Genomic DNA, 10,240 nt, shown 5'->3' with positions numbered 1-10,240 from the left:
TGAAAAAAATAAGCTCTTTTTGTAGATGTTGTACAGACATGGACGATATAAATATTTTGAGCTGAAACAATAAGCTTTCAGATGATATAAAATTAATATAGGTTGTCATATAAAACACATGTATTTAAAGGAGATAGAATAAAAAATAGGTAGATTTTTTTTTTTTTGCAAGACATTTTTTTAAGGTTTCACTTCTACCACTTGTGAATTGCACACATGACTTTTTTTTTGTTATATTAAACTGTTTTTAACAAAACTTTGATAAAAAGTATCATAAAAAACACTTGTATTTCTTTCAATTTTGAGGGTTTTCCAATAATTGTACTTTAGAGAATCACTAGCCTTTACAATCGAGCAGGAGACAGAAAGACACAGAGACAAAAACAAACTGCCGAAGCAAATTTTTTTCACATTTTTCGTCATAGCCATGTGATGATGAGTTTGATTTTTTTAACTATTTTGAAAGTTGCCTGAAGAACTTTTCTCGACTTTTCTGTAACTGATGGAAAAACACCTATAGTTGGTCATAAAAATACTAAGTACACAATATCGTTATCGACAGGGTTAAAAAGTATGACCCTATTGTAACATTCTTTTCCAACCTTGAAAATGTTTTTTTCCTTTGTTTCATTTAAGTTTTTTTTAAACTATAATACATTTTATTACATTGGAAGGTTAAGTTGCATTTTTCATTCATATCTTTGCAGTCGATAACATACTTTTTCTTATCATCAAAAATGATTTGATATTAATGGTCAAGTTATATTATCAAAATGTTACAAAATGCAACATACATTTATGTTTCGAAAGAGGGTTGATAGTTTTTTTTTTATGTATAAAAAAGACGTTTCGGACGAAAAGTCAATCATTAACTTTCTAACGCTATGAAGATTTTGTCGATATTTTTACTCTTTTCGGTTGCCTTTGTGGCTTCTGAAAATCAACATAAAAACCAAACTTTATTACATCCAAGACATATTCAACCAAATATTACTTTAATACATCGTGGACGATCATTTCTTGGCTCTCGAATTGTTGGTGGACAAAATGCTTTGAAAAATCAATTTCCCTATCAAGTTGGACTTCAGATTTATTTAAGCGATGATGATTCTTCGTTTTGTGGAGGAACTTTGATTTCAAAACGTTCTGTTTTAACTGCTGCACATTGCTGTGAAGGGTAAGATCAAACCAAAATTTTGTTTTTTTCAAAAATAAGCGTTTCATTTGTTTGTTTTTCAAATAGTGCTGCAAAAATTACAGTTGTTTTAGGAGCAATTCAAATATACAATCAAACTGAACCAAATAGAAAAGTAATGACAGTTTCAGGACGAAGTATTAAAGTGCACGAAAATTGGCAAAGTGATGAGTTAGTGAATGATGTTTGCCTTCTAAAACTACCAGAAGAAGTTGAACTTTCAGGTCAGTATTTTGACCGTCTTCTAAATAAATTGTGAACGTTTTTGACGTTATTTTTTTCTACAGAGAGCATCGCAATAGCTGATCTACCAAGAGATGACTCAAGAGATTTCTTCAATGAAAATGTTATTGCTTCGGGATGGGGACTTGCCAGTGATGGTAATAGACTAACATCGTACTTTGTTAAAAATAATTTTGAAACTTTTCTCATCTTTAAAGATTCCAATACAATTAGCCCAGTTCTGAAATATGCCAAAATGAATGTTATAAGGAATTTTATTTGCAATTTGTACTTTTTTGGTTCGATAAAAGACACAAACATTTGTACAAGTGGCAAAAATGGTATTTCAACTTGTAATGGTGATTCTGGTGGTCCAATAGTATTGGATAAAAGTCCTGAAAAGAATACCACAGTTATTGGTATAACATCGTTTGGAGCTGCTCTGGGATGTGAAAAAGGTTGGCCTTCAGTTTATACAAGAGTTACTAAATACCTTGGTTGGATAAAGAAAAATATGGTTTGAAAAGTAAAAAGAGCATCGTTATATTATGTTGATGATTTTTTTAATAAAATAAAATTTTGAAAAATGGACATGGAGTAATTTTTACTTGCGATATAGGTACTATAGGGCAAGTTTAGGATTCGTAAAAAAAATCGAACTCGAGATAACATGACATTACGATGATGGAGAATGCCAAAAAAGTGGGTCCGGCAATTCTGTCTGTCTGTCTGTCTGTCTGTCTGTCTGTCTGTCTGTCTGTCTGTCTGTCTGTCTGTCTGTGTGTCTCTATCTGGAGCTGCAGCCTAAACGAGTGAAGTGATTTTCTTCAAACTTGGTAGTTAGCAGTTTTTGGTGATTCCCTAGAGGGGAAATTGAAATTTTTTTTTATGACCAAAACTAACGGTACCTCCTATATCACGAAAATAGAAAAGTTAATTTTTTTCAAAAACGGCTCTAACGATTTTGATTAAAATTTTTGTGTGTAGTACTACACATAAGAGCCAACTTTTTAAATAAAAAAAATATTTTTTGTACCTTTATTAACGGTACCTGTCATAGAACGGTTTTTTTCGTTTCTGAATATCTCGTAAAACATTAACCCGATTTAAAGGAAAATTTTTATACAAAAGTGTGTAAGTAAACATAATATTAAAATTTTAGAAAATTTTCATAAAACGCATTTTTGGTTTTTTAAAAAATATTTCAAAATTTTTTTTTGAAAAATCAATTTTTTGCAAACGGATCAATGAAAAATTTTGAAATTTAGTTTTTATGTGTAAATTAATTATTTCTTCAAAATGGCATACCAACTTTTTTTTTGAAAAATGTTAAAAAATTTTTATAATAAAAAATTATTTTTTTAAAAAACGGCTCCTACAATTTTCGAAAATTTTTTTCTAAAAATACCTTTTTATACAAGAAATAAAATGGCATATTTGTTTTTTTTTTAAGATAATTTATAACGGAGTTTAATTAATTATAAAAACAGATTTAATTTGTTATACTACTTATGAAATTTCTTCAAAATATCAAATTTTCAATTTCTTGAATAAAAAGCTTTAGCATTATAGTTACTTTAAGCATAAGAGCAAGTACGTGCGACCCCAGTCGTGCAATTTATTTAAATTTGTGCACACAAAATTATAACGGAATGGGCTTCGAGTTAGACACATCGAAAACAGTTAACCATCAAAACTAATATAAATAAAATGCACGACTGGGTCGCAAGTACTTGCTCTTAGAATTCAAATTAGGTACTAAAATTGTTAAGACTTTTTTTATAAAAAATTGGTATTTGTAGGTATATGAAAAAAAAAATAAAATTCATTATTCAAATGAAAAAAACAATCTTCTATTAAACTGAGCTCCAAAAAAAGTATGCAGTTTAATTTCTTTTACAAAGATGCATTTTTAGAAAAAAAAATTTCAAAATCGTGAAAAACTAATTTTTTGAAAAAGTTGGTATGCCATTTTGTAGAAATTATTAATCAAAATGTAAAACCAAAATTTCAAAAAAAATCAATGTCCCGTTTTTGAAAATTCGATTTTTCAAAAATAAATTACTTACCTATTCTTAGATTTTTTTTTATGAAAATCGTCGTTATTTTGGTTCAAAAAAAAATTAATTCCAAAAAACCCTCTGTACAAGACCTGAGAGATCGGGTCTAACATAATTCTAAATACGTGTTTTTGACTAATTAATATTGAAATATCTCAAAAACGTGACGTGCCAGAACAATTTTCATTCCGGATCAATTAGTATTTCTTTAAAATCTATTCTAACACTAAACCTTACAGTTTTCGATGCATTCAGAAAAAATGTATTTTTCGTCGATTATCACAATAAATTTTTTCCTTGAAAGTTCACTCAAAATCATTTTTAAATAAAATTATTGCACTTCCGAATTCTTCCACTTTCACTTATGTGAACTCTAAATCTTATATGAAGGTAATAAGTAGTATTTAATCTATCAATAATTGTACATCAAAAAAGTATAGCAAAATGCTTTCATTTTATTGTTGTTACATAATAAATTAAAGTTTGACTAAAACATTTTTAACTAATTTATTCATTTGAAATTCCAGTTTTTTCCTTAATCCAACCCAAATAAGATGTTACCCTGGTAAATACGCCTGGGAATTCCACCTCACAACCAAAAACAATACCGAATGAAGTAGCACCAATAACAGTATTGCTGCCATCATTCAAAACCAAAGGACCACCAGAATCTCCATTGCATGTGGATTTCTTACCCTTTGTGCTGATACAAATATTTGTGTCTTTCACAGAGCCCATATAGTAACGGTTGCATACGTTGTTAGCCATAATTGGAACCTCTACCCAACGCAAGATTTCCGATGCACCTTTGGCAGCTAGAAATTTAAAAAAAAAAAAAAATTTTTAAAGTTTCAAAATGTGTGTTTAAACTTACCATCACTGTCTCGACCCCATCCAGAAGCGATGGTTTTTTCACCAGTGTAAAGTGATGAATCTCCCAATTTAGGTAAACTAGCTGGTTGGACATATTCTAGAGAAGAAAAAAAGATCTTAGATAGATCTTTCAAATTGGTCAAAATTTTGTTTTTCATGACTAACCATTGAATTCAATTTCAACTGGAAGTTTTATAACAGAAATGTCATTGACCAATTGACTTGCGTCCCATTGCTCATGAACAAAGACGTATTTCTTGCCGACATGAATGATTTGTTGGCCGGCTTCGGTCTTATCCGTTCGATTTGTAGCCCCCAAATAAACATCAACACCGTTAATACTAAATCATCGGTCAGACAAAAAAAAAATCCAAAGATAAGACGAAATTCTCAAAATATACACTTTATCACCACAAACCCATCGGTACAGTGAGCAGCAGTTAATATCCAACGATTCGAAATCAAAGTTCCTCCACACCAAGCCCTGCCAGCATCTAAATAAAGCATTAATCCAACTTGATAGGGAAATTGTTTTTCTGCAGCTGGTTCTCCATTTGTTATGCGTCCTTCGATAGCTTTTCCTCGTGGTGGAATCCTGACTAGAGAATCAATATTTCGGGGTTCAATATCTTCCCAATCAGAATGACCAGAAACTGTGCAAGCTAGCAACGCGATCGCGATGAGGAACTTCATTTTTGATTTTAAAATAACGAACTGGTCTCGTGAGCTTTCAGTTAACCTATTTATAGAGCAGAAAATTAGACAAAAACAAGCAAAAATTTATTATGTCTAAGGATTGGGTTATCGGGTGTGATTATCAGACATTTTTTTGATTTATGGAATTATGTGGTCATATAAATACGATTTAATATTGTCAGTAATGTTAGCCAATCTTTATAACATGACAGTTTTTTTGTAATTTTAAATCGAAACTAAAATTATTATTGTGGGTTATCTTGAGTGGTTTCCTACCTTGACATGCAATTTTAGGTTATATGATACCAGTGAGTAAATTCCACTTCAAAATAATTGTGGTAAAACCAAAAATAAGTTATTAAATAGGATGTTTTAGCTTACTATAAAGTCTATCAATGTTAACAAATTTAAAGGAAATTGACCATATTAAGAAAAAAATGCAAAAAAATATATTACACATACGCCACAGTGACCTAAACACAATACGAGTAAGTTGGATTATTATTGACTCTTTCTTCTATCACTCGAAAAATAATAAAACTAGTTGATCCATAAAATCAAAGGTTTGATTATTCAAAGTATACTCAAAAGGATTGCAAGCATAAAAAATAGTCAATATTTTCAAAACTGCTTTCCCTCAGACCTTTGTTTTTTTTTTTCTAACAAAAAAAATTTTATAGAACTGCTGAAATATTTATCATATTTTAATATCCAAAATACATAAGTGATACAATTTTTAATTAGAGGCTGTTATACCAGAAATTTCCTTAATCCAACTCAAATATGAAGTGACACGTGAAAATCCAGAAGGATGACCAACTTCACAGCCATAACTTGATCCATATGAAGTAACACCAACCAAAGTATCAGTTCCTTTAAGAACAAGTGGTCCACCCGAATCACCACTACATGTTGCTTTGTGACTTCCTTTAGTGCTAATACAAATTTGTGACGATGGCCGACTTCCATAATAGTTTGCACATGCACTGTTTGAGATTATTGGAACATCGGCCCATTGTAGGGTTGGAGAAATTCCAGAACTACCTTTTTTGATGCATAATAATAAAAAAAATTTTAAACAACAACAAAAAAAACTTACTATCACTGACACGACCCCATCCAGAAATTGTTCCAGTTTTTCCACTGTACGTTGGTGTATTACCTGTATACTTTGGCAAACTTGCCGGCTTGATGTAATCTAGGTTGACGATTATAAAATAAAAATTTTCTTTAAAAAAAAGTATACACGGAAAAAAGGGACACATTAAAATTATATGATTAGATGATGATACGATTTCCGCTTAAAATAAGTGGAATCCACTTAAATTCTATTAATTTTAAGGTGAACTTCATTTTATATGTATTTATGTGAATTTTCGTCTTAAAAACACCGAAAAAAATTTAAGAAAATTTAAAAATAAGATGATTTTTCCGCTTAAATTAAGTGGATTTCCTTTTAAATTTGCGCATTTCAAGAAATTTAGAAGATTTTCCCTCTTAATTTAAGACGGAATCATCCATGCAGAAATCCGCCTGTTTTTATAGGTTGTCTTTTTTTTTTTGTGTACCTTACCGGATAAAGTCACTGGATCAGGTAATCGTATCATGGAAACATCATTAACTAAAGTTTTCGAATTGTACTTTTTGTGGACGAAGATGTTTTCAGAATTTCCTGGAACAATTTTAACAATTTCTCCAGGATCTCCACTTGGTTTACTCCTCAGACCACCAAGAATTACTTGAATTTCCGTTGCACTAGGAACAAACATCCAAATAATATTTAACATTGTTGTTGTTTAGAAGAGACTCTTACCCTTTTGTACAATGAGCTGCAGTTATTATCCATTTTACTGAGAGTAAAGTTCCACCACACCAGTAATTCCCGTCGCTATGAGTTAACCGAAGACCTACTTGGTATGGAAATTGCTTAGCTGTTGCACCTTCGCCATTAGTAATGCGATCTTCATATACTTCATATTTTCGAAAAAATGACAAATCAATTTTGTTGGCAACGAGTCTTTGATGAAAATGACTTTCATTAAATGAAGCAGTTGCAGGAGCAAAGAGCAGATAAAATAACCCGACGAAGAAATTCATATTATTCTGAAATATTTAGAATTAATAAATTCAATTCTGGTGAAGAGTTTTCAGAAAATATAATGTGCTCTTAAGGCTCATAAATATGGGAAAGCAGATATTAATGGATTGGATACGAATTTACTGATGTAAAAACTTTTTGGCCTTGATTCTTGACATCTTATCAAATGATATCGTCGGCACAACGCCAAAACCGCGAATCTGCATTTTTGGACATTTTGACTTTAATGTGTCATTTTCCCTCTATTCACTGCGTCAATACCAATCCTCCATCTGTTGCCTAGAAGCCTAAAATATCAATTTTTGTTGCACGAGTTTCCATCAGATTGCATGTGTTTCCAAAACTTTGGAGCCGTTTTTCTCAAAACTACAATTTTGCAGATTCGTGGTTTTGGCTTTGTGCCCACGATATATTATTGGTCTTAAGTTTTTCGAACTTCATTTTAAGTTTTGGTTATTTATTGAATCCTTTATAAATTAAATTTTAAGTTAGAAATACTTATTTAAATTACCAACCTCCATGAACCACACCTCTTTACACAGACTATTTTTCTGAAGATCAAATAATTAGTGTCATTTATATTTATACCCTTGGATATATAACTAAAAACCAAACAAAAATTACAGTTGTTAAAATTTATTAATTGTTTATCAGTTAAGGTTTAAATTATGTACATATTAAATTTGGAAAAAGTCATTAAGCAAATATTACGTTAGCATTTACATTAAAGAACTTTCTTGATTTAGTAAAATATTATTTTCAATACATTTTTTTTTGTTGTACAAAATTTTTAAACAAAATTTTTAAGTCGATAACAGGAATTGATCTCATACGCATATACATTTTAAATAAGGGCCTTAAGTGGAGTGTGTGTATGTAACAATTATGTGCTGAATTGTGGGCATGATTTTCATTTTGCATTTCAAAAATATGAAATAATGCAGCTTTTTTTATTTATGAATTTCTTGTAAACTACATACCCACTTGCAACGCTAAAGTCATCGTCTTATACAAAGTTTTCAAAAAAAAGAACATTTTTTTATTTTTTTAAATATTTCAAATTTTTTTTTGAAAAATCATTTTTTGAAAACAGCTTGATGAATTTTATCGAAATTTCGTTCTTATGTATTGAATGTATGTATTTTTGAAAAAATGTTAGAAAATGTTTATATACGTATAAAAAATTATAAAAAAAAAAAAAACGGCTCTAACGATTTTCAAACTTTTTTCTAAAAATTCCTTTTTTTACAAGAAATCAAATTGCACACTTGGTTTTGTTATAAGGATCAATAAAAACAGTTTTACAGTGAGTAGGGTAGAGTTGCTAGTAGCCGGCCCCTTAAGGATTTGTTCTCATAAAAAAAGCACAGAATCGTCAAATATCAACATTTTCGAATAATTCTTGAAGTAAATGTAACAATTGTTCCCAAAAATAATTAATTTAAGTTTTTGTAAAAAAAAGTCCGATTTTTTTAAATCCGGCCCCCTTAAAATGTACAAAATTTACATCTTTTTTTATTTAAAACCTATTTTAACCTATAAAAACTGAACGGGTGGACCGATTTGATTGAAATTTGTTATATAAATTAAATAAAACAAATTCTCATCGTGATCTAGAAATTGTGCGTCGTACTTTAAAATTACTCATTTTTTCAAAAGTTGTATTGATTAATACGAGTATATTCATTATTTTTGTTTCCTTTTTAATCCAGTCAAATAAGGGTTTAACCTCGGAATGAATGTTAGTAGACATTTTTTTTGCTCAATATCTTCCTTTTGCCATTCTATAACATATCTCAAAAGTCTAGAAAAATCTCATGTCCGCTTGTCGCGATTTCAAGGTCAAATCGCGAAATGGAGATTTTCAAAATTAGCAAAAATAGGCTATGGTATTATATACACATATGATACATGATTTCAAGGTATTTTTTAATGATGATTCCAAAAAATTTAAAATCGAGACAATCTGACGTCTCTGGAAAAAGTTATACCTGTTTTTCATCTGTCAACTCATATTATTATAACAGCTGCAAACTTACTGCCGAAAAACCCTTAAAAGTTATGGTAGATGAACCAAATTTTGCATGAAGATTTTAGAATCCATCATTATTAAAAATCAAAACAATCCATTACAAAAAATATATATACCTACGAAATAATGGTATTTTTTGATGGAATGGCAAATTTTAGGATATGCACTAAAGAAGATTCTTGTTCATCTTAGGAATAAGTGCTAATAGGCTAATTTTTTCATTTTAATCTTTGTTTGGATATTCTTTAACTACCCTCAAAAATCTAAAAAAATCTCATGTCCGCAAGTCCTACTTTTCTTGGTTTGAAGATAAGTTGCAGATTTAAAAAAATTGAAAAACTACACTTCAGATATTTGTGTCAGATCAACATGAATAAGGTGCATTACTTTTCAAGGATGGTCAGGTTGACTTGTTTGTGAGTTTTATTGGAATAAGTGTTAAAGAATACCTTTATATCATGTCACTTATGTTGGTATACATATAAAAATTTAAACTTTTCTTATTAATTTTTTAAAATCTGCACCTTATTTTCAAACCAAGAAAATTAGGACTTGTGGACATGAGATGTTTTTAGATTTTTGAGGGTAGTTAAAGAATATCCAAACAAAGATTAAAATGAAAAAATTAGCCTATTAGCACTTATTCCTAAGATGAACAAGAATCTTCTTTAGTGCATATCCTAAAATTTGCCCCTCCATCAAAAAATGCCATTATTTCGTAGGTATATATATTTTTTGTAATGGATTGTTTTGATTTTTAATAATGATGGATTTTAAAATCTTCATGCAAAATTTGGTTCATCTACCATAACTTTTAAGGGTTTTTCGGCAGTAAGTTTGCAACTGTTATAATAATATGAGTTGACAGATGAAAAACAGGTATAACTTTTTCCAGAGACGTCAGATTGTCTTGATTTTAGATTTTTTGGAATTTGCATTAAAAAATACCTTCAAATCATGTATCATATGTGTATATAATACCATAGCCTATTTTTGCTAATTTTGAAAATCTCCATTTCGCGATTTGACCTTGAAATAGCGACAAGCGGACATGAGATTTTTCT

The 10,240-nt window shown here is 29.8% G+C and overlaps 3 protein-coding genes across 3 annotated transcripts; 1 reads left to right on the top strand and 2 right to left on the bottom strand.

The window, feature by feature from the left end:
• The first annotated feature begins 495 nt into the window (after positions 1 to 495).
• LOC129912116 (brachyurin-like) lies at positions 496 to 1,952 on the top strand. The gene is made up of 4 exons (XM_055990236.1): positions 496 to 1,177; positions 1,244 to 1,419; positions 1,483 to 1,575; positions 1,636 to 1,952. The coding sequence occupies exons 1-4, from the start codon at positions 885 to 887 to the stop codon at positions 1,938 to 1,940; spliced, it is 867 nt and encodes a 288-aa protein (XP_055846211.1). The 5' UTR covers positions 496 to 884; the 3' UTR covers positions 1,941 to 1,952.
• A 1,944-nt stretch (positions 1,953 to 3,896) lies between these two features.
• On the bottom strand, positions 3,897 to 5,073 carry LOC129912008 (brachyurin-like). Its single transcript, XM_055990090.1, has 4 exons — positions 4,769 to 5,073; positions 4,516 to 4,691; positions 4,352 to 4,447; positions 3,897 to 4,292 (listed from the first exon to the last, which is right to left on the bottom strand). The coding sequence occupies exons 1-4, from the start codon at positions 5,041 to 5,043 to the stop codon at positions 3,985 to 3,987; spliced, it is 855 nt and encodes a 284-aa protein (XP_055846065.1). The 5' UTR covers positions 5,044 to 5,073; the 3' UTR covers positions 3,897 to 3,984.
• Positions 4,976 to 6,753, bottom strand: LOC129912009 (chymotrypsin BI-like). Its single transcript, XM_055990091.1, has 4 exons — positions 6,620 to 6,753; positions 6,146 to 6,244; positions 5,803 to 6,090; positions 4,976 to 5,089 (listed from the first exon to the last, which is right to left on the bottom strand). The coding sequence occupies exons 1-4, from the start codon at positions 6,651 to 6,653 to the stop codon at positions 5,085 to 5,087; spliced, it is 426 nt and encodes a 141-aa protein (XP_055846066.1). The 5' UTR covers positions 6,654 to 6,753; the 3' UTR covers positions 4,976 to 5,084.
• Between the last annotated feature and the right edge of the window lie 3,487 nt (positions 6,754 to 10,240).

The sequence above is a fragment of the Episyrphus balteatus genome, chromosome 2, assembly GCF_945859705.1.
Source record: "Episyrphus balteatus chromosome 2, idEpiBalt1.1, whole genome shotgun sequence".
NCBI classification, from domain to species: Eukaryota; Metazoa; Arthropoda; class Insecta; order Diptera; family Syrphidae; genus Episyrphus; species Episyrphus balteatus.
The sequence above is the reverse complement of the archived record's forward strand: the minus strand, read 5'-3'. Positions and strand labels throughout refer to the sequence as shown.

Coding starts and splice junctions, on each gene's coding strand:
- LOC129912116 (XM_055990236.1), top strand. CDS start 885: ATGAAGATTTTGTCGATATTTTTACTCTTTTCGGTTGCCTTTGTGGCT. Junction 1,420..1,482: donor AGAAGAAGTTGAACTTTCAG/GTCAGTATTTTG, acceptor TTTTTTCTACAG/AGAGCATCGCAATAGCTGAT. Junction 1,576..1,635: donor ATGGGGACTTGCCAGTGATG/GTAATAGACTAA, acceptor TCATCTTTAAAG/ATTCCAATACAATTAGCCCA.
- LOC129912008 (XM_055990090.1), bottom strand. CDS start 5,043: ATGAAGTTCCTCATCGCGATCGCGTTGCTAGCTTGCACAGTTTCTGGT. Junction 4,692..4,768: donor GCTGCTCACTGTACCGATGG/GTTTGTGGTGAT, acceptor CCGATGATTTAG/TATTAACGGTGTTGATGTTT. Junction 4,448..4,515: donor AGTTGAAATTGAATTCAATG/GTTAGTCATGAA, acceptor TTTCTTCTCTAG/AATATGTCCAACCAGCTAGT.
- LOC129912009 (XM_055990091.1), bottom strand. CDS start 6,653: ATGATACGATTACCTGATCCAGTGACTTTATCCG. Junction 6,245..6,619: donor TGATCCAGTGACTTTATCCG/GTAAGGTACACA, acceptor TCGTCAACCTAG/ATTACATCAAGCCGGCAAGT. Junction 6,091..6,145: donor ATGGGGTCGTGTCAGTGATA/GTAAGTTTTTTT, acceptor GCATCAAAAAAG/GTAGTTCTGGAATTTCTCCA.